At 53.7% G+C, this 27327-nt stretch overlaps 3 protein-coding genes and 1 long non-coding RNA gene across 7 annotated transcripts in view; 1 reads left to right on the plus strand and 3 right to left on the minus strand.

Moving 5' to 3' along the window:
* The window catches only part of HNRNPM (heterogeneous nuclear ribonucleoprotein M), a 357001-nt gene that overhangs the window by 60840 nt on the left and 268834 nt on the right, over nucleotides 1-27327 (minus strand). The window lies entirely within an intron of this gene.
* RAB11B (RAB11B, member RAS oncogene family) lies at nucleotides 3171-12705 on the minus strand. The gene is made up of 5 exons (XM_023645559.2): nucleotides 12572-12705; nucleotides 6160-6355; nucleotides 5031-5224; nucleotides 4679-4759; nucleotides 3171-4167 (listed from the first exon to the last, which is right to left on the minus strand). The coding sequence occupies exons 1-5, from the start codon at nucleotides 12609-12611 to the stop codon at nucleotides 4022-4024; spliced, it is 657 nt and encodes a 218-aa protein (XP_023501327.1). The 5' UTR covers nucleotides 12612-12705; the 3' UTR covers nucleotides 3171-4021.
* The window catches only part of LOC106783437 (uncharacterized), a 46549-nt gene continuing 32110 nt past the window's right edge, over nucleotides 12889-27327 (plus strand). Inside the window, exons 1-5 of one of the 4 annotated variants that reach the window (XR_011440648.1) lie at nucleotides 12889-13020; nucleotides 19441-19588; nucleotides 21000-21084; nucleotides 21782-22015; nucleotides 23160-25099. This is a non-coding gene — a long non-coding RNA (uncharacterized lncRNA). Of the gene's footprint in view, nucleotides 13021-19440; nucleotides 19589-20999; nucleotides 21085-21781; nucleotides 22016-22899; nucleotides 23122-23159; nucleotides 25100-27327 lie in introns of those variants that run through there. The other 3 variants (XR_011440649.1, XR_001381214.3, XR_011440650.1) reach the window with 3 other exon arrangements.
* On the minus strand, nucleotides 20494-24305 carry IZUMO1R (IZUMO1 receptor, JUNO). Its single transcript, XM_070273197.1, has 5 exons — nucleotides 24138-24305; nucleotides 22792-22935; nucleotides 21884-22072; nucleotides 21310-21445; nucleotides 20494-21152 (listed from the first exon to the last, which is right to left on the minus strand). Exons 2-5 carry the CDS (start codon nucleotides 22927-22929, stop codon nucleotides 20884-20886), a joined length of 732 nt encoding a protein of 243 aa, XP_070129298.1. The 5' UTR covers nucleotides 22930-22935; nucleotides 24138-24305; the 3' UTR covers nucleotides 20494-20883.

Below are 27327 nucleotides of genomic sequence, written 5' to 3' on the forward strand. Positions count from 1 at the left end.
GACCCTGAATTGCTAAGGCAATCCTGAGAAAAAAGAACAAAGCTGGAGGGATCACAATCCCTGACTTCAAAATGTACTACAAAGCCATAGTGACCAAAACAGCATGGTACTGGTACAAAAACAGGCACACAGATCAATGGAACAGAACTGAAAGCCTAGAAATAAAACTGCACATCTACAGACAGCTAATCTTCAACAAAGGTGCCAAGAACATACAATGGAGAAAAGATGGTCTCTTCAATAAATGTGTTGGGAAAACTGGACAGCCACGTGCAAAAGAATGAAAGTAGACCATTATCTCACGCCATACACACAAAAATAAACTCAAAATGGATCAAAGACTTGAAGATAAATCCTGAAACCATAAAACTCCTGGAAGATAATATAGGCAGTACACTCTTTGACATCGAACTTAAAAGGATCTTTTCGAATGCCATGTCTTCTCAGACAAGGGAAACAAAAGAAAAAATAAACAAGTGGGGAGTTCATCAGACTAAAGAGCTTCTGTAAGGCAAAAGAAACTAGAATCAAAATAAAGAGACAACCCACCAATTGGGAGAAAATATTTGCAAATCATATATCTGACAAGGGGTTAATCTCCATAATATATAAGGAACTCACACAACTCAGCAACAAAAAAACAAACAGCTTGATCAAACAATGAGCAGAGGATATTAACAGACATTTTTCCAAAGAAGATATACACATGGCCAATAGGCGCATGAAAAGATGTTCAACATCACTAATCATCAGGGAAATGCAAATCAAAACTATACTAAGATACCGCCTTACGCCTGTTAAAATGGCTATAATCACTAAGACTAAAAATAACAAATGTTGGAGAGGGTGTGGAGAGAAGGGAACCCTCATACACTGCTGGTGGGAATGCAAACTGGTGCAGCCACTATGGAAAACAGCATGGAGATTCCTCAAAAAACTAAAAATAGAACTACCATACGACCCAGCCATCCCACTGCTGGGTATCTACCCAAACAACTTGAAATCAACAGTCCAAACATGGAGGCGCCATAGCTTGGTGCTCACAAAGAGAGCTCTAGGGTTGAAACCCACCTGCTTATTACTAAGTCTGGGACCCTGGGCAAGTCATTTAACTTCCAGCCCCTATCTGTAAACCAGGGCTCATAAATGATGCCCATCTCTTAGGATCGTTGTGAATACTAAATTATGACATGTGAAAGACATTTTTTGTGGAACTCAAGTCCTTTATATGTCATAATTTATTTAGGTTAACAGGATTCCGCAAAAAATTAAACACAGAATTACTGCATGATCAGCTATTCCACTTCCGGGTAGACACCCAGAAGGATTGAAAGCAGGGACTCAGATATTCGCACAGCCGTGTTCATAGCAGCATCATTCACAAGGGCCAACAGCTGGAAGCAACCCAAGTGCCCATCAATGGATGATAGATCAACACAATGTGGTCCATCCATACAAAAGACTATTATTCAGCCTTAAAGAGGAAGGAAATTCTGACACTTGCTATGACATAGAGGAACCTTGAGGACATGATGCTTGGTGAAATAAGCCAGACACAGAAGCACAGATCCTATGTGACTCCACTTATGTGAGGTCCCTGGAGGAGTCACATCCCTAGAGACAGGAAGTAGGATGGTGGGGCCAGGGGCTGGGGGAAGGGGATGGGGAGTCAGTGTTTCACGGGGACAGAATTTCAGTTTGGGAAGATGAGAAAGTTCTGGAGACGGAGGGTGGGGCTTGCATGACAATGTGAATGTACTTAGTAACACTGAAGTGTACGCTTAAAAATGCTTAAGATGGTCAATTCTGTTACGTGTATTTTACCAAAATATTTTTTTAAAAAGACTTCAGAGCAGTGCCTGGCACGGAATGAGCATGCTGTGTTTGTTCAATCACTGAAATTACAGTCACTGAAATAGCATCACTGGACCGCGACCCCCAAGGGCACAGGGTCACCTCAGTCTCGTCCCCTGGTCTGCGACCCAGACCTGGCCAATTGCAGAGGCTCCAGAAAGATTTGATCTCTTGGCTGCTTAAAACCCTTCGGGCGCCCCGTGCCTTCACCTGGTCCTCTTGAAGCCTCTGTCCATGCTCCGCCCTCTCCATGTCCCGCCCACCCCCAAACCCAGGGCAGTCAGCACCTCTGGGTCTGTGTCAACAGCCCGGGGTGGCGGGTGGTCCTGGAGCAGGCAGGGCACCACCTGCCTGCTAGGTGCGCCAGACGCCCACTCTCCCATTGCTGGCCTTGCCTGGGATGCTCCCTCGGCCTGGAACACGCTCTAGCTCACTGAACTCCAACGCCCCTGCCTGAGCAGCCCCCTGCGGCTCAGAGCTCTTCTAGAATGGTGTGGCAGGGTTTGCCCATCCCTCCAGGACATGTGGCCAGAACCCAGAATCGGGAGGGTTTCTGGGGGCTCTCCTAGGTCTCGGGGCACAAGAGGAGCTTCTGGAACAGCCACGGCACTCAGGCAAGGGGGGACACACAAGGAAGGGGTCATGTGGTCAGCTCAGGGACGGAGGTTGCGCCCACACAGGCCTGGGCTGGGGGCTGGCCACACCTCCTCCAGAGCAGGAACCAGCCCTCAGGCCAGCCCTGCCCACGTGGACAAGGGGAGAAGCCGGATCCTGTGAGAGGCAGAGGGGCACCCAGGCTACCCTCCTCCCCTCTGTTACCAGCATCCCTCCACTGGGCCCTCCTCAGAGGTCCATCTGGGATGCAGACAGCTGGGGTGGGGTCAGCAGACCAACAACCCCCAGACAAGCCCCTCTTGCCAGGCCCCAGGTGAGGAGGCGGCCAGATACGCAGATGGAAACCATGAGCGGCCCAACCCCCAGGGCTGGGAATGGGGAGCAGCTGGCACAGCCAACCCCCTCCCCGGGCGTATCCTCAAGTCCTAGAGCTGGTGGTCCTCGGGCTGGGGCGTTTAATGTCTCCCCACGCCCAGACTTCCCTCCCTCCCTGCCACAGAGGCAGCTTGGAGAGGGTCCACCCCTCCCTCAGCCCCGGGGTCCCCCCGTGGTCAGCTCAGGGAGCCTCTGCACTGTCCTGGTCTCCCAGCTCCCCCGGGGGCGGCGCCAGGGCGGTGCAGCCCACAGCAGGGGATGCGCGGTGAGGGGCCTTGGCTCCGGGGTGGCCAGAGAAAGAAGAAAGCAGACAGAGGCGCGCCAGGTTTCTGTACAGGAAGTCGGATTGTACATTTTAGTAACGGGTGAGAGAACCGAGGCATCGGGGCAACAGTGCGGGGGCCACGGGGCGAATAAGAGATCGAGAGCTAGGGCTTGGCGTAAGTCTTACAAAGTGTATAAAGAATCTGTGTTTCTCTACAATAACAAAACCCAAAGGCTACAGGAGCGGTTGTATATACAAAACATGGAAATATTGCTTCACTTGCAAACGGGGTCCTGACCAGACGGGAGACGAGACAGAGACGGGTGCGGGGAGGCGGGGAGAGCGCGGCGTGCAGAAAGGAGGGGAGACGGGGCCGGGCTCCCAGCGCACGTCTGCAGGCGGGTGCTGGAGTGGCACGCACAGGAGAGGTCGGAGGCGCGTGCGGTGCTGGCTGCGCGGGGCATCGGGACCGCCAGCTAAGAGCGTCCACCTGCCCCGGCCCCCTGCTGCATTGCTCTTCGTCCCCGGAGAGGGGTCTGGGTGGGGACCGGGAGCCAGCTAGGCCAACTGGCCAGAGAGGGAAGGAAGCAATCGCTTCCTGGAGTCTGCCGTGGAAAACTGGAGAAGCCCGCTCGCCGTGCCCATCCTCCTGGCCTCTGGCCGGGCCGTCCATCCTGCCACCCTCCCTGGCCTGTCGGGCCCCAAGAAGAGCGGGTGCAGCAGCTGGGGCTTCTAGCTCTCCTCGGGCAGGACAGGAGCTGCCGCTGGACTCCTGTTCTTGCCTGGCCGTGTGGAGCTCCATGGCAGGGCGGGAGCCAGGCACAGAGTGACAGAGGGGGTGGGGCAGGGGGCACAGCGTGGTGAGGGGGACGCAGGACGAGGACGTGCACGCACGCTCGGATGAGGGGCCGGTCACAGGTTCTGACAGCACTGCAGCTTGCTGGGTTTCTGGCCGTCGGTGGTGGGCGGCACACTGATGTCCACGACGTTGTTGCCAGGGGACTCATCATGGGCTGCGCGGTCCGCGATCTGCTTCTGTGACACGATGCGATAGATCTCTGCAATGGGGGCACGTGGGGTGAGTGCCCCCCTGCAGGACTCCTCTGGAGGTCACCTCCTCCAGGGAGTCCACAGCCTTGCGGAAGGCCCCCCCTGTGCCTTGCACCCCCATCGCATCAGGCGCACAACGGCACAGGCTGGGCTCCTGCAGGCTCCCACCCGCTCATCCACTGTACCCCCACCCTTCGCCGAGGCCTCTTCAGAAGAAACTCCCAGAAGCCCACGGGGGCTGGAACCGAGGCCACTGCCCCCGCAGCTGTCCGAGCTGGCTGTTCTCTGGTGGAGCCAGGACGGGGCCCACCCATGGGAGCTGGGTCGAGGGGTCCCTGTGTTCCAAGTGCCAGCAGGGGCGGGATCTGGCCTGACCCCATGGAGCACGCCACGTCCCTCCTTGTGTGTGGACTGATAGGCAGGTTTAAGGAACGGGGTTTCCAGGGCTGTGTCCTGGAGTGCGTGACCAGTGTGGCTGGTGCCCTCCCCACCCCGCCCTCGGCCAGGCCCTGTGACGACCTGTGAGGATGTTCTTGAAAGCTTCCTCGACGTTGGTGGAATCCAGGGCTGAGGTCTCAATGAAGGACAAGTTGTTCTTTTCTGGAAGAAAGAGCATGTTGCGGTGAGCAGGCGGGGGCATGTGTGTGGCCCCCTGCTCCCTCTCAGGGACCCCGCCTGCCTAGCCTAGGAAATGAAGGATGGCAGGGGCCTCGGGGCAAGGCTGCCTGCCTTCCAGATGCTTCTCTGATACCTTGGTCATAGTCAGCTCAAGAGGTGGTCCCTGCAGAAGGCCCGGGGCCAGGTCAGATGGCCAGGGGTGAAACCCTGGCAGCCCTCTGGCCAGGCCCTCTTGGGCCCAGCACGTCCTCACCTGCGAAGGCCCGGGCCTCGTCTGTGGGCACGGCCCGCAGGTGGCGCAGGTCGCTCTTGTTGCCCACCAGCATGATGACGATGTTGCTGTCGGCGTGGTCCCGCAGCTCCTTGAGCCAGCGCTCCACGTTCTCGTACGTCAGGTGCTTGGCGATGTCATACACCAGCAGGGCGCCCACGGCGCCGCGGTAGTACCTGTGGGGACAGGGGCAGGGACCGGGTGAGCCGCACCAGCACCCACAGGGGTCTCTCAGTTTCTGTGGGCGACAGCTCTTTGGCCCAGGCACAGCGCCCAGCTGAGGGGCGGCTATCATGGCCTTGAGGGAGGGGCGCATGTCCTGAGGCCCCGGCCCTGGGCCCCAGACTCAGCTCAGGAAGGTAGGGACCTGTCAAGGGAGTCTGGAGTCAGAAGACACTTGTGGGGTCAGTCACAAAAAGGAGGGAAGGACACAGCACCTGTGAGAGAAAGGGCCACGGCTAGGCAGAAGCTCCAATGCCTGCTGTGGCCTGGCCCACCAAGGAGACCAGTGGACATATGTGCACCCCAAGGGATTAAGTACTACTCACCAGGAGGTGAGTAGACCTCAGTGGAGGGAGTCCAGGGGCCAGCAAATGACTGATAGGGAATGGCTGGGGGGTTGGGAGGGTCTAGGAAGAGACAGCCCAAGTGGGTCCTGATGGCTGGGTGGCCACGGGGAAGGAGTGCCAGGTCTGCGTGGGAACATGGGATGAGTGTGGGACAAGGTGTGAGCACTGAGGGGACCTGAGGGAAGAGGCAGGCTGGGAATGTGGCCCAGCAGGATGGGCCGAGCGGGCAGGGCTAGAGAGCAGGCAGAGTGGAGTGGCCTCAGCCAGGCCTGGTTAACAGCCCTCACCATGCAGCCACCACCCAGCAAAAGTGCAGAGCCTGAGAGGGACTCCGGGGGTGAGAGGGGCCGTGGGACATGCCCACCTGGGTGCTGGTGTTCCCGAGGGTCCCACAGTTCCTGAGGGTCTCATCCCTTCACCCTGGTTCCCCTGCTCTCAGGGGTGTGCTCTCCCCTTCTCCTCCCACCCAACTCCTACCCATCCCTCAGGGCCCAGTGGCCCCGTGCCCAAGCCTCCTGCATCTCCCCACCCCCACCACTCACGCGGAGGTGATGGCACGGTAGCGCTCCTGGCCGGCGGTGTCCCAGATCTGTGCCTTGATGGTTTTGCCATCTACCTGGATGCTGCGGGTGGCGAACTCCACGCCGATGGTGCTCTTGCTCTCCAGGTTGAACTCGTTGCGGGTGAAGCGCGACAGCAGGTTGCTCTTCCCCACGCCCGAGTCCCCGATGAGCACCACTGTGGGGGCGGGGAGGGATACGGTGAGGCTCTGTGGGCCAGAGTGAGCCAAGACCCCGAATGCCAGCCACGCCCACCCACGGAACCTTCATAGCGCACCCTGGGGGCCAATGACGGGGCCGAGTCAGAGCTGTCCTGGAGCCCCTCAGCCGGGGCACCACACTGCCTGGTGCAGAGGCGAACAGAGTCCTTCAGAGCAGGGCTGCGCCACCTGGGGCACGGGGACTCAAGCACCCCGGCAGGCAGATGGCTTGGGGATCCACCAATCCCAGAACCTCCACTGTCGCCTGGGCAGCTGGGTACACCCAAGAAAGTCTCCAGGGCTGAGCAACCTAGGGCAAGTCGCTTAACCTCTCGGGGCTGCCTTTTCCACATGTGTGCAAGGAAGGACGGTAGCAAGAGGCCCCTCGGGGACGGGGACACCAGTTTCCTACTGATCAGGAACAGGAAATGAGAAGCCTCCCCCAACGCCCACCCCGCGGTCCCCTTACGGAAAGCTGTGCAGACCCCCACTCAGCACCAGCACGGCGCACCAGCTCAGGAGGAACAGGACAGGAACGTGCCCTCTGGACATAGCTGGGAAGGGACAGAGCCTGCCACCTTCTCCCAGCATCCCTGTCCCCAGGGTCAGACTGTCCTGCAGGGGTGTAGGAACAAGAGCACAGGGCAGAGCAGGCGGGCGGGTCTCTCCCGTCACCCCTGCCCAGCCACAGAAGCACGCCTCCGAGGCCCAGTCGCCCCAGGCTCTGGGGTAGAGCCACGTGAGGTGGTCCAGGAGGGCTGTCCTCAGACCTAGGGCACACCAGAGACTCGCGTCCATGCATGGACACGTTTGTGTGTAAGCGTGCATGCACCCATGGGTGTATGTATGTGCAGCGCAAGGAAAACAATACATGGCCGTGTGACCAGATGCCCCAGCTGGAAACCACATGCACCCCCAGTGTGGGCCTTGGGCACTAGCATCCAAGGGTGGGTCCGCTCAGTGGAGAGCCATGGGGGCTGCAGGGTTGCTTACCCATGGGCCCGATGAAAGTTTTATGTGTGTGTGTCCAGATCCCCGCCACTTCTTACCACCTTCACTGCCCCCACCCTGGTCCATGCTGCCGCCATCTCTCCCTCCCTGGGGTCCCAGCGCACACACAGCCCCAATCAACAGTCTGTTCTCCTCGCGGCCGCCGGAGGGCGCCAGTGAGCTCCTTAGTCGGGTCCGGCCCTCCTCTGCCCACAGCCCTCCCAAGGCCCCCTGCACCGCTGTGGTCCTGCGCCACCTCCCCCGTACCCTCCCTGCTCCCCGCTGCCCCTCACTCACTCCGCTCCTGCCCCTTGGGCCTCCTCGCTGGGACTCAAAGAAATGGGGTGCACGCTGTCCTTTGCCTGGGAAGTTCTTCCCCAGGTACCCGCCCGGGTCCTGCCCTCATCAACTCCGGGTGGGCCCTCAGATGGCACTTGATGGAGCAGGCCCTCCCTGCCGTCCGTCCTCTTACAGCCCCACCCCCCCAACACTCCCCACGCCCCTCTCCTGCCTTTCCTCCGCGGCCCCCGCCCCCACCCCTCCCCAGGTCTCCCTTATTTGTTTTTGGCCATTCTGCCTCGAGGGCGGGCATCTGGGACACTGATTCCCCGCTGCATCCCCAGCCCCCGGCGCAGTGAAGGAATGACAGACGCAAAAGTGGCTGGCAGAGCCCTGGGCCCACATCTCCCCACACCTGGAAGATGCCCAGGTCACCATCCTCGGGCCACAGGCGAAGAGCGGGCAGGTGACGCAACCCCCAGGACACTGCACCCTCCCTGGGCTGGCTGCTTGAGAGCCAAGAATAAGGAGAACAGGAAGAATGTTCACTGAGTCTGGGCTGAGAAAGCCCTTCATGTGCATCGCCTCACACAGCCTCATGTAACCCATTTTACAGATGAGGAAACTGAGGCACAGACAGGAGTGACAAGCTCAAGGCACATGGTGAGCAGGAGGCAGAGCAGGGGTCTGAGGCTTGCTCCCACCTCCCAACCATGCTCACCAGGTAGCAACTTGCCAGGGTCGCCTGGCTGGAAAGTGGTCCAGCAGGATTTGAACCCAGGTTTTCTGGGTCCAGGGCTAAGCTTAGGCGTCTAGGTTCAGCCTCGTCATCTTCCACCACCTGGGGCATCTTGACCCCTGGGAGTAGCTGGCAAACTCCTGCTCATCCTTCAAAACCCCTCGGTTCAGGCCCCTCTTCTCCCACCAAACCACCATACGGCCTGGCCCACACCACCTATGACAACAGTGCCAGTGTCCTCTCGTGACAACATGGATGCCCACGCAAAGACTGCTGAGTTGACTTCAGAGAAAGGTGGAGATGGACACAGGCCTGTGGCCCAGAGCCGGGGACTCCCAACCATGCTGGGGCCTCAAATCAGCTCCTAGGCCATGCGAGGCCAGGCTGGACTGACTGTGGGGCCCACCAGCCACTCCCCCAACCCCTCACCTCCATCCCACGGCAGCCACAGAAACTGGGCCAAGGCCAGGGAGGTTTGCTCAGTTCTTACATCCTCAGGAACGGAACAGGAAATGAGGAGGAGGGTCCCTTTCGGGCCCTGCCCTGTATCCCCCACAGCCCCTCACTCTCCTCCCAGGCTTGTCCCGGCTGTACTGTTTCCGGGTCCCCTTAGCCCCATCGGTCCTACCGGGGCCCAGCCCTAAAGGCTGTGTTTATCCAGTTCTCAGGGCCACCCCAGGGACAGATGTTGACACGGTTATTCCCTTTGTAAAGTTGGGGACACTCAACCCAGAGTGACCAAGTCCCCCAGCCCAAGGTCGCCCATTGAGCATAGAGCAGGATGAGTGCCACCAGCCACTGCCGAGACCAAGGGCAGAAGGCTGGGCTGTCCGGGCAGTCGCTGGCACACGGTGCTGGATGCAGAGAGGTGACCGGTGGGACAGCGGCCGGGCTGGCCCCGTGTGCGGGCTAGGAATGAGAACAGCATTGTCCAAGATACAAGCGACCTACTGTCTTGGGGAAAGAAAGGGCCCATGAGGACACGGCCCCCAGCATTTCCATGGAAGTTGGTGGCATCACCGGCTGGGAAACAGCCCCCCTGGACATGCCACTTGGCTGGCAGAGCAGGCAAGCCCAGTTGGCAAAAACAAAGAGCTGGCACTTCCTGAAGCCCTGGGTCCTCTGGCCTGCCCCATGACAGTGCGGCACCCCTGGGGCCCACATGCTGAGCTCAGGCAGACTGAGTGGCCATTCGGGTGGGAAGCTGGATCCCCGACCTCAGGCAGAGCAGAGCCCCACCTCTCCTCCAGGATGCTGGCCCTGAACATCCCAGGCCCCAGGATCCGGCACTTAGGGGCCACCTTGCCACAGCTATTCCCCAGGGAATCAGACAGCAGAGGACAGGGCTCTGAGCCACTGCAGTAGCTTCCCACCCCAGCCAGGTCCTCACGGGCCAACGGATGGCCAGGGGCTCTGGGAAGGCCTCGGTGGCCCTTGGGGACACAGCTGCTCCCACTGTGAACCCTGCAGCCTGGTCCATCAGACGGGAGGTCAGGGGTGCCCCCGGGGATCCACAGGCAAGCTGGGAAAACAGTCCCTGGTTATAAAATGTTAGCAGGATAAATGTGAGGCTCTATAATTAGACCAATAAACAAGCACACTCCTAAGGGAGGGCGGAATGCACAGCGAGGAAAATAAACAGCACGTGGGGAAGGAAGACACCCATGGGGGTCGGTGGCCTCGCTGAGGAGGTCGGGGAGCCAGTGTGGGAGGGCAGGGCCAGGGGAAGGTGACTGACGCCTGGGGGAGGCTGGGCACAGGGCGGGGGGCAGAGGATCGGCTGAACGGCTCCCCCGACCAGGTGGCAGGGTCCAGGAGCCACAGGGTGAGAAAAGTGGCCCATGGCAACTCTTCTAGCACGCTCGTGTTTTGAATGCCTCTCTGATGCCCAGGCCTAACTCTCTGCAGGCCACCGGGCCTCGGGAGGGCCTGGGAGTGCAACATACCCATGTGTCTGTCTACCCGCCGAATGGATGGCAAGGGATGTGATGGGAGCCGCTTGCCCGGCTGCTGGCTTCCCTCCTCCCCTCTGCGTTTGCCAGAGCCAGACAGTTTCCTTTTCCTATTGGAGTGAGTGGAAAACCGAGCAGGTTGCAAGATAAATATGAAAAGATAACAGAGGGGTCCTCCGACAAGGCATCGGCGTGAAGACGAGGTCTCAGACAACCACAGTCAGGGAAATGCTGACCTTGGGTCCGACGTGCACTTCCAAGCCAGCTTGAAAAGGTCAGCAAGGCACCTGCTCGACTCGGAAAAAGGAGGCCAGAAGGGGAGGGCAGTGGGGCGGGCAGCTACCCCTCCCACCCCCCGCCACCATGAGCCAGCTGCCGCAGGAGCCAGAGCAGTGTTTCCAGGAAGTGGACCCTGGAGACGCGTCCCTGGAAGCCCAGGGCCGCCCCATTGCCCCTGACCCAGTAATGGTACTTCTGGGAACAAACTTCAAGGAAACAGCTCAACGGGCAAAAGATGACTCGTGCAAAGCTTGGAGCTGGCTTATTTATAACAGCCAAAGGTTAAGAATAACAAGTGGGCAATGACCACAGAAACCAGGAGGTGGCTGCTGGGGCAATGCCTTCTGCCCTGGCTGTGCCACGACCAGGCGGGTACTCCTTGCGGATGTCTCAGGGCCGGCTGCATAAAAACAGGCACCAGGTACAGCAGGACTGGAGTCCTGTTCACCTGTCCCCAAAGCCCTAACAGAGCTTCCCCTGCCTCTAAGGGGAGAGCCCGAGGCTCAGTGGGTGGCACACAGCCTCGCCTACCAGTGACATATCAGCCTGCATGCAGCCCTCCAAGCCCACGGTGCTGTATGACGACCCTGGGCCTTTGCACGGGCACTCTCTCTGCCCAGAAGCCTTTCACCAGGTGGATAACCCCGGGAGAAAGAGCACTGCCCGACTCTCCACATCCCCAAGGTCCCCAGGCTCCCACACGCTAGATAATACCACAGACAATGGTCAGTGACAGACACAGACCACACTCCCAGGGATGGCCAGGCTCCCCCAATGAGGGGAAGATGCCAACAGCTGGTGTGGGAGGCAGACCCTCACGCAGCAGGCAGTGGGGCAAAGATGCCCACCCCACATGGCCCCAGGGCTGAGCTCTCAAGAGCTGCCACTGTCAGCCAGGGAGCCGAGCACAGACAGCACAGGCCCTGAGCCCAGCTTGGCACAGAAGGCACTGCAAAGCCAGTGACCCCTCCTTCTATGTCTCACCCCTAAGTGAGATGTCTCCCTAGCTTGAGGGGTAGGGTTGGCGAGGCCCAGGACATTGGCCACCATGTGTTGGGGGAGGCAGTGTGACAATCCTATCCCCAGATCCTGGCTGCACGCTTCTCCGGACACACTCCCTAAGTGGTAAAGCCACAGCTGGCCTGGGCTCAAGTCCTGCCCCAAAACTTCTTCCTTGTCTCTCTGGGCCTCAGTTTCCAGGTCCATAAAGAGAAAGGCTGGACAAGACGGACCTCACAGAGTCGTGATGAGAATTTCAACGAATTCATGTGCACAGAGCTTAGAAAAGTGCAGGTACTCGGATAGTGCTACGAATTCTAACAGTTAAGAGAGATCATTGCTACTGTCAACCACTGGGCCTGGGTCCAACACACACAGTTCCCTCCTGTCCGCACCCCAATCCCTGGTCCCCCCCATATACACGCCAACACCCATTGTCCACCCCGCCCTTCCCAGGCTCCGCCCCCAGACGTGCCGCCACCAATCAGGCCTGGCCCCTCCCACCTCGCGAAGAGCCCCGCCCCCAGCCGCCCCGCCCCGCCCCGGTCTTGGGCACGCCCACTACAGCCTAGCCCCGCCTCCAACGGCCCCGCCCCCACACGAGGGGAGCTTTCCACCCAGCCCGGCCTGCAGAACGCGGCGGCGGCCCCGCCCCCTCTGAAGGCCCCGCCCCTAACGGCCTCTCCCACCGCTCCGGGCCCCACCCCCTCTGGGCCCCGGCTCCGCCCCGGCTCATCCAGGGCCCTCGGGCCTCCTGGGCCGCCCGCTCCGGACCGTCGCGCACCCCTGCCCAAAGCTGACCAAGCCCGGCCCGCCTCAGCCCTCCCGGCCGCCTGACTCGCCGGGCCCCAGGCCCCGGGCTCGGCTTGGGCCCAGCGGCCTGGAGCGCAGCCTCGGCCTGCCTGCCCGCCGCTTCGCCGCCGCGCCCTCGCCCGTCTGTGCCCCAGCGGCCGCACCTTTGAATAGGTAGTCGTACTCGTCGTCCCGGGTCCCCATTGTCCTGGCGCTTCCGGCGGGATCGGCGACTCCGCAGCCCCACCACAAACACCCGACGGGGGCGGAGCCGGCGCCGCGCAGAGCGGCGGCCGGATAGCTAATCAGCGTCGGGTGGCGTAACGACCGGCATCTAGAGCAGCCAATCAGAGGTGGAAGCAGAGCCCCGGGGGTGGGCACCGCTTAGCACCCGCCCTCCTCGCTCTCGGTCTCCCGGAGAAAGGCGGAAGGATTGCGGACCTTTCTGAAATGACGGCCGCGCCAGCCTATCAGATGCAGGCTCAGGAAGGCGGGGCGGAAGACGGGAAGAATGAGACGGATTGACGGAACGAGTAGCCAATGAGAGGCTTGATTCAGACCGTGCCAGACCGCCGGAGGACCTGTCCTGGAGGGGAAATGGGGCTGCGTCCAGGTGATGTTACGCTACGTAACGTCCCAATGACGTCATAGGTCAATGCACGCTGCTCTGCCTCCCCGCCCCCATAAATGACAGTGTCTGGGGGGCGTCTCTGCGGGGTCTTTTCCAGAGAGGTTTTTCCTGCTCTCTCGGTTGCAGGGTCTTTTCCACCTAGAGGTCCCCTCTCCTCTTTCGGTTGCACTTTGCATCCTTGCGTTGGTGACATTACTATACCCTTCTGCCTCGGTTTCCTTCCTCTGTATAACAGGGAAGAAACTCATCTCATGGAATCTTCGGAAGATAACTAGATCATTTCCCTGAACACACTCTGAATCAACCATCCACTTTCTGTCATTGTCTTTGTTTAACAAATATCTGTAAATCCTTCTTGGGCGTCAGACTTCCCCAACTTGGTCTCCTCCCCTTCTCTGTCCACTTATTATGTATGTGTTGTAGATATTTCTCCCTATTTTTCATTTGTCTTTTAACTTTGTTTACAGGATTTAAAAAAATCCCTTTCCTTTTCCTTTCTATCTTGCCTTTAAAAAATATTAGTAAATCTACTAGTCTTTTACTTTATGGCTACTGGCTTAAGAATGTTCTTCTCATCAAAATTATGAAAATATTCACCCAAATTTCCAACTTACTCATTACTTTTCATGCCATTAATTTTTCAGTTATTTTTTAAAAATTATTAGGTTATGTGCAAGACAAATATTTCTACCCCACCTCTGACCCTCCCTGGAGGGACAAAGGCTAGGAAATGGCTGAAGAACTGGGTGATGTTATACCTCATACTTAATAATGAAAACATAGCAATATATATTATTTATTGTCTTGCTGTGGCAATTTTGGTGCTCATGGAGGAAAAAACCCACATTTGACTTATGTCCACAGAAGATAAACTCTAAACTTAGTCATTGGTAAGAAATGGGCCCCTACTTGCTGCCTCTCTTTGTTCCCATTTATGATCTGGCTTCTTGGAGCTCTGCTAAGGTGCCAGGATCCACCCCAGGGAAAATTGCTCCTTCCTTCCAAAGCTCACCTTTGAACTGAAGTGTCAGAGCCTGGTAAGCTCTACGTTCTTCCTCTGCCAAGCACGAGTCAGAGGACCTGAGCCCAGCAGCTTCACAATCTGCGGCTGTTCTGGCATTGGGAGCCACAGCCCCTGTCTCTGCAGACAGATGAAGGGCTCAGAAAAGGCTGGAATGAATTTAAATTTTTTGCTTTTTCATAGCTGGTGTCAACTTAGCCTCTCTATTCATAAAATATCCTGACTCTGAAAATAATCCTGTCTCAGTTTTTTGAACCTCACCCTTGGTTGGATTTTGATGCTCTGGAAATTTACACTAACCACATGGCTAAGGATAGACAAGCTGCCTGGGCTGTGAATTTGGAAAGCTGGATGTGAGGAGCAGCTGCCTAGGCTCCACACTTTGGCCAGAATGCTCCCGCTAGCCCAGTGGTGTGAGCTTCTAAACTCCCGGCAGGTGGGCAAAGCCCTAATGTTAATTGAGTCAATGGTTTATATTTTAAGCATTTTAACTCTGAAATCGCTTTTTCAAGTTTTCTCTCTTTTCCTCTTCTCTCAATGGAAAAAGTATCCTGCCTCCTTGCCAAGGTCAACGTTTGTGTTTATACCCTAGATCACCCACGCTCCTTGAACTCATCCTCTCAGCTCCTCTGCCCTCTTTTCATTTTACCTCTATTAGCACTTTCCATTTATCCTGCAGACATGCTCCCCAATCCTCAAACTGTTCTCTCAAGCCACCTACGCCATTAAAGCATCGATCTCATCTAAATCAGCCACCTCCCCCAACCCTCTCTGCGTCTCTTGTATGTTTCCTTCCTAACAATGGTCTCATTTATAGTCATTTGAACTCTTATGGTTTACACATATTTTTATTATATCCCTCATTACTATATAAGTTCCCCAAGGACAGGATGCATGCTTGCCTCACTCATTATATCTGTGGAAATAAATGAAGACCAACCAAATGAGAACGAGAAAAGGCTGTTTATTCAGAGCTTGCAAGGGAGTCAGTCACCATTACTTGAATTTTGGCAGAGACTCAAAGGCAGGCAGAAGAGTGGGGAAAAGGGAAGGCTTTAGGAATGGCCTGATTGGAGGCTGTCAGCATGGGGATGCTGTAGATAGGCTAACTAGAAATGAGGCATTGTGTGAGGTTGGTTAGGGGTGCATATTTGACTTTCTCCAGTGGTCCTAAGTTGGAAACAGGGGCCAAAACTAGAGAAGCTGTCAGTAACTAATGAAGTCCCGGCCATTTGGGGCTGATTGTTATAGGGGTTATTATTTGGCTTCCTGGACTGATTGTTATAGACAGTAGTTTGACTTTTTGGACTGGTTACTGCAGATAGTAGGCTGGCTTCCTGGGCTGGTTGTTACACGTTATGGGGAAGAGTCCTATTTTTATACACAGTCTAGTCATTGTTCATTTGCATATCCAGTCCTTCAGTCCCCAGGACCAGCACAGTGTCTAGCACAGAGTAATAACTCAATATTTATGAATGAATATATGGATGGCAACGCAGAATTTGACAATGTCCCTCTGAGATGCAGTTCTTTTCATTTCTCTTCTGCCCCTAGCTTCTGCTCCCCTGTCTCTTCACTAGCTCCATTTCCCCTGTCACCTCCCAAGTACAGATAAGTTAGAGACTCTCTACAAGCTTTGCATTTTCCTCTCTACATTTTTCCTAGAAAACTCCTCTATTTCCACATCGCCAAATAACACTTCCAGGAAAGTGATCCCAAAACTCTTAGCTCTAGCGCTGACCTTTCTCATGCACCTCAAGTCAACCATTTGATGGGCATTTCCATGCTGACATCCCACCAGCACCTCTAACCCTATCAACAGCCCTTCCTCCCTGGGAAGTCCTCTCTCTTCCTCCAGATTTTTCTATTTGGTTCAGTTGTGGCAAAAACACTATGAAATGTGGTTTCTGATTCTGCAGGAGCACAAATCTGAGGATGGATGTGAGCAGAACTGAGGGAAGGATGGAAAATGAAAAAATGGGTGATTGGTTTTGTTGGCAGGAATACTGCCCCCTTGAAATGCAAGAAGAGACTGGACACTCGAACTGTCTCAAAGGCTGGAGCTGGGGAATATGATTCAATGTGAAAGACACCAGCCTTGGACACCAGAATAATCTCCAAATCTGGGTTCCCCAACAGCAAAAGCAATGGGGCAGTGGAAAGTACCTAAGGAAGGAGGGGATCAGCAGAAATGGGGTGGGGGAAGAAAAGGGCAGGGACCTAGTGGAGGAAGAATGGGAGGGATGCTCAGCACTCCTTTTTCAGGCAGCAGAGGTGGTCTTGGAACAAGATCTCAGTGCATGAATGTCAGGCTGCAGTGACTTCTGCACTTGGGTAAGGGGTCTCAGAAAGGAACCTTAAAGCAAGGGAAGCATGCATGTTTTTGCTTTTCACCTGCTACCCAGGGCTTCCCAGCATTCTCTGAGGAAGTACTTGAATAGGGTTTGATGTTCCCATAGTGGAAAATCGACTGGGTTGCATCCAGCAGAAGGAATGCCCTCCACTGTCTCTCCTTCCACTCAAGAGCTGGTACAATCTGGGCTATGGAAAGTACCTCTTAGAGATGGGAGCATCAGAGCTGAGTCGTCCAAGGCTGTTGTCAACTTTGTGATAGTTCTCTCTCTCCCACATTTCATCTTATACCTGTTTTGTGGCACTGCATACAAAAGTATGGTCCAAATTTCTTTAGGTTCTATTTTCCTAATAGTTCCTGAATCTGCCTGTTTCTGATCCACTGTCTCTCCTGGAGCCTAACTTCACACCTCCTAGAGCGTTATTCACAATTAGGTTCCTAGCACCTGCATTTCTTACTTCATTCCAGTTCTGCAAATTCATCCTACACATTGTCCTCAGCCTCTTGTCTTCAGTTTGGCCCTTTTTAACCTACTCTTTACACAACAACGAGATCTTTTTAAACGTCTGCAGCTGCTGGTTACAAAAGGTGGAATGAATAACTGGGATCCCACTAAAATGATTGTTTATTTCTAAGTGTCTCTTTACTAAGAGAGTGAAGAAAACCGCCAGTGAACAACAGATTGCAACAAATATTTAGAAGATGGAAAGCATAGGAAAGCACACCAAAGGGAACAGGGGTGGCCAGAGGAAGGGGAGGAGGCAGCTGCTGGGGAAGAAGGCACTGATCTTCCAGGCAGAACCTCCAAGAGGCTCTGGGCTCACAGTCGGCAGGCCTAGGGGGCGGAGAGAGAAACTCTACACGTGCTTTCCCCCACGTCCTCTGCCCAAATCTAGAGCTCAAACAAACCAACTTTAACCCCAGAGGTAGGGGGAACGTGGAAGGGATCTTCTCTAAAAACTCAAATTCTGGATAGTGCTGAAGTTTCATGTATGATGAAGCATATGATGCTGGCACCCCAGAGAGAAACATCTTATTCCAGCATCTGAGGGGTCTGCACTCCAGTGTAGCTCCTGCCAACTCAGTCTCGAGAGACTGCATACACAAGTGGACAATGTCCAGATGTGTATCAAAATAGAATTCTAACCCATTATCTGCAGTAATCAGCCTGGAAAGCCAGACTACTATCTATAAGTCAGACTTATGGGAAGTTAGACCCTATCTCTAGCAACCAGCCCAGGAAGCCAAGCAAGAGTCCCTCTAACAATCAGCCCCAAACAGCCAGGACTTGATTAAAAACTGACAGTTTCCCTAATTTTTATCCCTGCTTCCAACTGAGGATCGACCAGAGAGAGCCAAATATGCTCCTCTAACCAATCACAAAGGATGCCCCATCTTCTAGTTATTATCCTATCTACAGCTTCCCCAGGCCGACAGCCTCAGTCAGGGCATCCCGGAAGTCTTCCCTTTTGTCTCCTCTAAGGCTTTCTCCCTACTCTGCCTGCCTTTGAGTCTCTGCCAAAATGCAAATGATGGTGGCTGACTGCCTTGCTCTAGCAAGCTCTGAATAGCCTTTGCTTGTTCTCATTTGGTTGGTCTTCATTTATTTCCACATTCTGAAGCAAAATCTTCCAGTTAACAGTCCTCCCCATGTACCCAGAACTCCTCATCAGCTTTGTTAGTCAGGAGAAAGAAGACCCACATATACAACCATGGAGGACACTCATTCCAGCTAGCTAGAAAAATGAACCCAGCCCCTCGTTCTTAAATATGGACACACAGCCAAGGTCACCAGACACAGAAAAAAACAACAGCACAGAGGGAAGATCAAAATAAACAGACCGGATTGGCCTTGAAGGAGATACATCAGAGATGAGAAACAAGCTCTAAAAAAAATTCTAATTAGATCTTCAGCGAGATTTGAGAAGATATTACATCCATAAAACCAAAAACAGCAGGCTGTGAAGAACAAGGGAATTAAAAAAAAAAGTCTCCTGGAAATTAAAAGTGGTTTGCCAAATTAAAAAGATTGGAAGATTAAGTTGAAAAACTAACAGAACAGAGTGCAAAAAAATAGCCTGTGTGTAGTAGAAAAGACAAGCCACCTTTTGTAACTTTTTCCTAGCTAAATCCAGAAATGTTAGAAGTGGTGCCTCCAGGCAGTGGCCCATGGGCCAAGGGGCTGGCTGGCTGGGGCTCTGTTGCCCTGTATTAGAGATCCTCTGACCTGCGTGTTTTAGCCATGTGCATGGATCACTGTGATTAAAACAACCTAACTGCAAATCTGACAGTTCCACTCCACTACTTGAAACCCATCACTCCTCCAGCCACATGTAGGGAGAGAGATCAGACTCTATTTCTTGACTATGACCTCCTGGGAGCCAGCCTCCTCCCCCTGCGCTCCCCATATCCACTCCAGCTCCACTCAACAACTTACCAAGATACTTTGTGTGAGCCTCATCAGCTGGGGCTGTGGAGTCAGATCTACCTGGTTGCAAACCTGCACAGGCTTCTGTTCTAATTTGAAAAATGAAGATAGCAAGAGTGGCTCTCAAGGCTTTCGTGAGGATTAAATGAGCTGGCGCACACATGTCAGGAGCTTGGCAGAGCCCCTAGGCACAGAATAAGTGATCAATAAATACTCATAGTTTTTAGGGCTCCCAGAACTGGTCTTGTTTTGTCCATCCCAATTCTAAACCTACTTTGACTATTTTTTATACTTACACATAAAAATACTAAAAGTCACTAAACTCAGCCTTGTTACCAAGCACATACCCTCAGACACTTCATTCAGTCCTCAATTCTTAAGAAATTTTACTTATGTATTTTTGCAGCCACAATTTATTAATTTAAAAACAATTAAAGGCCCCCCTTCATACAGTTCATGCCTTGGGAACCCAGCTGGTTTTGTCTAGGATTTCCTTTCTCTTCTCAGTGAAGTGATCCTCCTTCACGGGGGACTCAAGCCTCACCCCTTTTGGGAGGTCTTCCCAGGACCCCGCCCCAGCCCAGACCCCTGTTTTCACAGTCCTCCAGTGAAGTGCTTTGTCATCACTGCTGCTGTCGTCTCCTGCTCCAGACTCCAAGCACGTCGTTGAAAGGCCTCTCTTCATTGGTTGTAGAACTGGAGCACCCCACCAGGAACAGGGTTTGCTCAGCGCATGCGCACTTTCAAGGTAAGCGTGGGAGGAATGGGGGTGGAGTTAACTGAGGAGCCGGGCTTGCTGGTTTCTGGTGAGAGTGAGCACTCGTTAGAAAAGCCAACCGACTCAAGTGCAGGCGTATTAGAAGCCTCTCTTTGTCAAAGAAAACTTGGGGAAGGCACCATCGATGATGGGAAGCTGCTGGGCTTCTGGAAGGTTCTAAGGGGGCATTGTGGCTGCCAGTCCACTTACAGAAGGAATGTGAAGACCACCTTGGCGCCCCCTTCTCTGATTCGGTACCAGCTCTTCTGTCTTACTCTTTGGGACATGGCACTGCCTGAGAAGCATAGACTGTACCCCAACAAATGATGGCACTGGCTTTTTCCTTTTCCTTTTTATAAGTCAAAATCATCTGGTCCAACTATCTCATTCCACTCAGCAAAGAGGGAAACCAAGACAGTCTTTAATGAAGGTCGAAGCACTTGCCAAAAGTCATACAGAAAGTGGTAAAGTGGATTAGAACTCTGGCTTCCAAAATTCCAGACCAGTGTGTTATGATTCTGGGATTAAGAGGAAGAGGGAAGTCGAAAGCAGTTGAAGCAGCTGCTTCAGTCTTGGTGTCCAAAATAGAGCGGATGGTCTGGGTGGCCCCACCCTCATCCTGGCTTTGGGTCTTTTGCATGGTGTATCGCTTATTGAAATAAAAAGGGGGTGTTGAAAGGACTCCCACCGGGTGTTGTGAGGATGTAACAAGAGGGCCTGGCATGTGTTAAAAAGTTAACCATTATTAAGTAACAGCCAACTCCGAGACTTCAGTACAGCAGGCAAATTGGCTCCTTCTTTGTGCAGCTTGACTCCTTGACCATAGAGCAAGGACAGAGTGGGTCAGACACAGAAGGACAGGACAGACAAGAAACAGTTCAGACAAGGACAGAAAAGAAAGGTCAACTGTTTTATTGGAGGGACCATCATGGGACAGGAGGCTAGGGCTGTCACCATCAGGTCTGCCAGGGATAGGGGTGGGTGTGCACCAGATGAGAAGGGCCTAGAGTCCCACTTCAGAGCCCCACCATCCTTAAAGGCAGAGGGGGCAGATCACCTTGGCCCTGCTAGCCCTGAGCTGCCTTCCAGGGAGGGAAAGTCAGAGCAGAGCAGTGGAGGGGGCCTAGGACCAAATGTGTGAGGCTCAGGCACCAGCTCCTGCAGCCTTAATGTCCCACCACCCCCACCCTGGGCTGAGTCACTTAAAGAAGGGCCCAAGGAAGGAGGCTGCCATGGCCAGCATTGCTGGGGGAGAGCAGGGCTGTGAGTGGGAGGAGATGAGGCCCTCAGGAAAGACACGACAGGAAGAGAGAGAAGGCCATGAGAGTGTGAGAGAATTCCCAGGACCAGGCAGGGCTGGCAAAGAGACGGGCCACAGCCTCATTGGGGTTGCCCTGGGCAGGCTCGAACCACTTCTGCAGACACCGACCACTGTTCCTGTGCTCAGGACTCGCCTTGAAGGAGTTGCTCCAAATCCTCTCACACAGGTCAGCCGGGGTGGGGAAGTAATGGGGGAAAGGGTGGCAGCGGGCCCTCGCAGGGCAGCGGTTCTTCCCTGTGGGGGATTAGGCATGGACAACTTACCTCCCACTAGTCCCACCCTCCCATCCCCATCATTTGCCCTGAGGGAGCACAGTGGGCTTGCCCCTGCCCCTGGGTGGGTTGCCTCCCAGATCCTGCTTTCCCCCTGGGCCCTGTCAAGTGCCACTCACCTCCACTCCAGTCCCAGCCACCATGCCAGTTGGATTTGCAAGTGTAAGATGTGCGGCAGTCTTCCCACCACTGCTCACAGTCCTCCCGGCACAGTGGTGCGTCCAAAATTCTCTCTCCCTGCCCACTCAGGTCCACCTGGGTGCAGGCATAGCAAGAGATGAGAACACTAAAGGCAGCAATTTGAAGACTATCAATAGCTACAATGGTACTGGTGCCAGGTACCATCTGACCATATTCTCTTATGAAGTCTCTAAGTATTATTTTACAACTGAGAACAATGAGGCTAAGAGGATGGATAGTTTGCCTTGGGCTGCACAGCTTCTGTTTCTATATACAGAAGATGGGATTCAAATAGTCCCTCACCCTTTGTTCTCATCTAACCAGTCTCGCCCAATGTCCTTCAGGGTTGGAGGCGGCTTCCTCCCCATCCCTTTCCCCAACAGTGGCCTTTGACTCTGTTCTTATCCACAGGAGGACATATCTCTTATTCCTGCTAGTGTTCTGGAGCTCAGATTCTCAGTAATAGGGCATTGCATGGGTGTGCCTCCTGCCTTCCTGGCCCCATCTTCCCACCTGCTGGATCCAAGGCCCCAGGTTTGGGGAGCACTCGTAGAAGCAGACAGCCTGGATGAAGTGCCTCTGACAGCCCGGCATCATCAATCCACAGTGGACCAAGCTGAAGTTGTAGAGCAAGGACACATTCAGGTGGGCTTTCCAGCTGGTGTTGGCTGTACAGCAGGCACTGTCCTTCCAGGGGATGCACTGAAGGTGGAGGAAGAAGCCAAAGGCATGGGGGGCGGGGATAAGAGGCAGGAGGTTGATGAGTGTCTAGGGCACAAAGGTAGAAATGTCCCCTGCAACAGCACCTGGAGGAGTGGGTTGCCTTTAGGCTAGCAACCCCCTGTATAACTTGTCAACTGCATGCTGACTGACCTCCCTGCCACAGTGCCCTAGAAATGTGACTTCCAGGATCTCAGCTCCTGAGAGGCAGCAGAGAAGCCTCATGAGACCTAGGGGAAGGGGGGGTTGCACTGGGTGGGAGGGCACTGTAGCTGAGAAGGGCACACAGGTACATGCCCGCTCTGCTCTTCCTTCCTTATCCCTGTCAATTGCCTTTAGGAGCTTGGGGAGAGGTCACTTAAGCCATGTGTTTCCCCGGGGCCTGTCGGTAGGAAGGGTAGAGAAGGAGGACCTTGTTTGTTTGAATCTGTGCTGACCCAGCAATGGGCCTCTGGGGGTCACCATCTGCCCCTGCTCCCTGAGTAGCAGGGCAGCTCCAAGATGGGAACTTTGAATCACTTGGCAATTATGGTCTCAAAAGTTCATAATCCCCTCCAGTGGCCTGTGCCCAAATTCCAACCTAAGGAACCAAATGAGTCAGGGTTGACGGGGGTTCAGAAACCACCTTGGCATTTGTGTCCCTTCCATGATCTGCCAAAGCAGCCCCCCTCCCACCTCTAGCCCAGGTCTGGCCTCTGTACCTCCTTGTGGAGCTTGTCTTCTGGGCCAGGTTCTCGCTTGTGGTGCTGGGTGTTCATGCAGACATTGAGCAGCTTGTCCCCAGCCCAGATGGGCATGACTGTCCACAGCCCTAGCAGGAGCTGCCACCACCATGCCATGGCCTACTGCAGAGAGGAGACCCACCTGCTCATGTGACAGAGAAGACACCCCCCTACTCCATTGCCTCCACTATCGCAGAGAGCAAGTCTGGACTTAAAGGCTCCCTCAAGTGACCATGACACTCCTACATGGCTACTCCTAGGACCTCCATTTGAGGTAGCATCATAAAATGTCAGGGCACGTGGCATAAACCTTGTGGGTCTGATACCTGCTCCCAACAATTGTGCAGATGCTGAAACTGAAGCCTGGGGAGGGGAGGAAACCAGCCCGAAGGTGAAGTTCAAGGGGAGAACAGTTCCGGCCTTCCCTGGGGGAGCTTTTCCTGGCCCTTCTCCACTTGGAGGCAGCCTTTCCAACTGAACTACTTATGGCCTGGGAACTCAGAGCTTTGATCCTCGTCCACAGTGAGCCCTCAAATGCTGGCTGAGTGACTGAACAAATGCTCAGTAACCAGATTCTACCCGGGGCAAAGGGCATGGTGGGGCTGCATAGTGTGACAAACGCAATTCTTACCCCCTCGAGTGCCAACCCTAACTTCAGCTTCTCTGAGGGGTCCATGAAGGGCCCACAGCTCCCCAAGCAGCTGGTCCCCTCCCAAGTCCCTTCTAGCCCGTCCTTCACCCTAGGGCAGTGATTTACTTCCATCAGCCCCAATGCATTTCAAACCAGCCTGAGCACAAGCTGGGGCAGCTGTGCACCCAGTGGCCCTGCTGGCATCTCAGACCAGGGATCATGCCCGGGCATGAGTCAGGTGTGAGAGCCTTCCACATCCAAAACCCGATACCTGTTACGGGAATGAGACTAGCTTTTCCCCTGGTGTTTGTTGACTGCTGTTTCCAGCTCTGGTCTGGGTAGTACTGGTAATGGGAGGGAGTGGAGAGACCACAAAAAAGGCAGAAGAGCTCCCTGCCTCAAGCACCTAACCCCTTAGCTAACAGGGCTCCCTCAGCCTTCATCCACCCAGGAGCTCTTGGCTTCCCCAGGCCTTGCAGGAACCGGCCATGGACGAAAACTTCCGGCCTAGTCTGAGTTTAGAGACCCCAGCCCCACCTCCCGAGCTTATCCTTGTGTCTAAACCTAAGGCTGCTCTCTCTCCTGAGCACCAGTTTCAAGCACAGACATGGCCCTCAAGTGTTTTTAAAGAAACAGGTACGTCTGGTGAAAAGAAGAAAGATGCTGCCCCTTCTAGCGTTTTCTTCATACTCACTTTAAAAGCAGGAGCTGCTCCCTCCCAGCTGCAGAGATTGTGAGGCTGAGGAGATTGTAGAGGCTGCCCATTTATCACACACTCAGTTCCTCCTAGGTCCAGGTGCACATGCAGAACTCCAGGTGTCTCCAGTTAAAAGCATCCCTCTTACCCAAGTGTAGAGGCCTCCTGGGGGAGGAGCCAAGAGGGTTTTGCTTTCTCAGAGAAAGAGAGGCCCCAAAGTGGGTAAGATCCTGGCTCCTTAGTCAGTCACTGGGTTCTGCTACTTGCTGGCTGGATGACCTTGAAAAAATGGCTTAAACTCTATGTCAGTTTCCCTATCTATATAAAGAACTCTTACGAAGGGATTGTTGGGAAAAAGAAATGAAAGAGAAAGTTCAGGAAAAGGACTTCGCATCGTGCCTGGCACAGAGTAAGTCTTAATGTTTTCATTCTTATCCTTTTGTTCTGTGAAGGCCTCTCAGCCCTGTTCCTCAGCTTCTGCCAGCCCCTTCATTAGCACGGTTACCTGGGGTGGACCACCTGGTGGTCCGAGTAACAGTGACCTCTCTCAGCCCTCTGGAGCTAAGTTTCCTGATGGGGAGCAGACCCAGCCTCACAGAGATGCCAAGATAAAGCCAGGCCTTGGGGACCCAAGAATTCAAATGTATGACCAAAGCCAAAATAAACAAAAAAAGTCCCTCCACAACCTGGGAACCAGCTCCCCTCAGCATATCAGTGTTCTCAGGAGTGATATTCACAAGAGCGTCCTTCTCAGCTAAGGAGAGGCTGGGAGACTGGACAGGACTCTTAAGAAAGAGTTCCAAAGATGATGAAAACAATGGAGAAGGAGCCCATCTCTTTGCCTGTTTCTTGTAATAAGCTCTCCAAAGGAGAAGTAGCCAACGTCACTGAAGTTTCATCGATACATAGGAAATTAAAACAAAACAATAAAAGCATTAAATAAAAGTCAAATGCCATAATCAGATTGTGTTGAGAGGCATGCATCAGCTTTTTTGGGAACAGTGATGGTTACCAGCCCAGCCTCCCATGTCCCGGGCTTAAGCAGAGTTAGGAGTCTCCTTTTTAGAGTCTGATACCAAATGGTAATGACATTTCTGCAGCACGGGTCTCTTCCCACAGGTGTCCACTCAGCAGGGGAAGAGCAGGTACATGTCCTGTTCAAGTCCTCGCAAATACTCAAGAAGCTCTAAGGCTAGGTGAGGTAAGGGAGTTTGGGTTTAACAAAGTTTCAGACGGCTGTGGGCGTGGCAGGGACAAGAATGCAGAAATGAAGCGCGGAAGTAATTACTGAAATGGAAAACAGGTCTTTGGGTAACCGTCCTTCACATCGAGGGAAGAAGGACGAGGAGGAATTTGCTAACAGTCTTTAGGACAAGGCTGTAGGAAATGAGCTAAAATTGCAGCCAGCGCAGGTGCCGGGGAAAGAGGGAGGGAGGGATTCTGGAGGCTGCCTCCCAGAGAGCCATCAGGCTGGCTGACATCTGCTCCCCAGAGAGGCAGTTGGCAGCCTGTGAAGAAAACTCATTTCTGCCTTATTGAGATTGAGTTTTCCGGAGAAATCAGTTTTCTGACTGAAAGCTGATAAACCAAAGCTGGCTGTGGATGAAGCTGTTTGAAGCTGCTGTTCCCAAACAATTTGGTTCTAAAAAAACAAAACAGAACACTTAAATTGCCAAGAGCAGAGCTCTGGCAGTGTTGAGAGGGTTCTGAGGGGAGGGGGAGCAGCCCAGCCTCCCTGGTTTGGGAACAGAGCGTAAGGTGAGCAGTAAGAATTCTTCTCTCCCCTACACACCAGGTGGCCCGAGGTGCTGATGCTCACTGAGTTCAAGAACAGGCTAAGATAGCAAAGAACTAGTGCCAGGAATCTCCTGGTGAGAAGCTGAAATCAGAGGCCAGCTGGAGGGGCCATCAGTGATTCAGAGTTCTTAGCTGGTCTTGTGAGTCCTTCTCCTCCCCCCAAAATCTATGACCATCCTTGTGTCTACTCATAATTGGTTTGTCACTAGGGCACGTAAGACGGGGTCTTGTTTATCACCACTTCTTCCTTCCCTCTAAATCTGTTTCACCACCAAAACTGTTGGTTTAACTTTCTACATATCTATTGAATTCAAATATTTTTATGCCTGAGTCTCTACTGTCTAGGCCATGATCATCTCTTGTTTTAATTTCTGCAACAACCTCTAACTGGCTCTCTTGCCCCTTTCCAAAGCTTTATCCAAGAAGCTGCCAGAATGATCTAATTTCCCAGTACCTTATTATGAAAAATTTCAAACAAGGAAAGTTGAGAGAATTTTGCAGTGAACTCCCATATCCCCACCACTTAGATTTTATTATTACCATTTTACTGTATTTTTTTGGTCCGACTTCTAGCCAACCATCCAGCCCTCTTAGTCATCCATCAATCTTTTTATTTTTCATGCATTTCAAAGGAAATCACAGACATCAGCATACTTCCTCCTAAATAGTTCAAGCATGCATCTCATTAACCAGAGTTCAACATTTGCAGGCTTTTTTCTTGCAGAATGATTTTTTTAAAGATAAAGATGGTTATGATACTCCCATGTTTAAGACCCTTCTAGATTTAGATAAGTCCCAGATCCTTAACATGGCACATGGACCCTGTTTCATCTGGTTCCTATTTCCTTTTCCATCCCAGTTGGCTGTCCTTTCTGTCATCTACACTGCAGGCATTCCTGACCCCTGAGGGTCTGTAATTGCCCTGGTGCCTAGCGATTCTCTCAGAACTCCCCCTCCGTGGCTGGTAACACCTACTTATCCCTCACCTTCCAAAGTGCTGGCTTCTCCTCAGGGGAGCTTGCATGGTCCTCCAAGGATTGGTGAGATGTCCCCTTGGGGTCTTATGCCTGCTGCTGTCCTGCACTTTCCACCCTCCTTGTGAATGTCTGCTTACAGGCTCCCGCTGCCTCTGGCTGGGAGCAGTTTGGGGCAGGCAGAGGACCCGGCCCAGAGGGTCTGGTCGGTAGATGTTCGTAGAGTAAATGAGGAGAAATATCTGAGTACAATAAACTGCTTTTCTTACAAACATTGTTTAATTCAGACAGGTCCGTGGTTTAACCTGACATATCCCCTCCCTCTTGCTTCCCTTCCCTCTTACCCTTACTCTCCCTTAGCCTAGCCTCACCCATCTTTCTCCTCTAGTTTGAAGTGAACTCTCCTTCTCTCCTCT

Source organism: Equus caballus, chromosome 7 (genome assembly GCF_041296265.1).
Source record: "Equus caballus isolate H_3958 breed thoroughbred chromosome 7, TB-T2T, whole genome shotgun sequence".
Taxonomy (NCBI): Eukaryota; Metazoa; Chordata; class Mammalia; order Perissodactyla; family Equidae; genus Equus; species Equus caballus.

Excerpts from the sequence above, each read along its gene's own strand:
- RAB11B (XM_023645559.2), bottom strand. The coding sequence starts at position 12,611 with ATGGGGACCCGGGACGACGAGTACGACTACCTATTCAAAG. Across the intron at positions 6,356-12,571 it reads GTACGACTACCTATTCAAAG|TGGTGCTCATCGGGGACTCG; the intron begins GTGCGGCCGCTG and ends CCGCCCCCACAG. Across the intron at positions 4,168-4,678 it reads TTTCAAGAACATCCTCACAG|AGATCTATCGCATCGTGTCA; the intron begins GTCGTCACAGGG and ends CCCCCATTGCAG.
- IZUMO1R (XM_070273197.1), bottom strand. The coding sequence starts at position 22,929 with ATGGCATGGTGGTGGCAGCTCCTGCTAGGGCTGTGGACAGTCATGCCC. Across the intron at positions 22,073-22,791 it reads AAGACAAGCTCCACAAGGAG|TGCATCCCCTGGAAGGACAG; the intron begins GTACAGAGGCCA and ends CTCCACCTTCAG. Across the intron at positions 21,153-21,309 it reads TGGCTGGGACTGGAGTGGAG|GGAAGAACCGCTGCCCTGCG; the intron begins GTGAGTGGCACT and ends AATCCCCCACAG.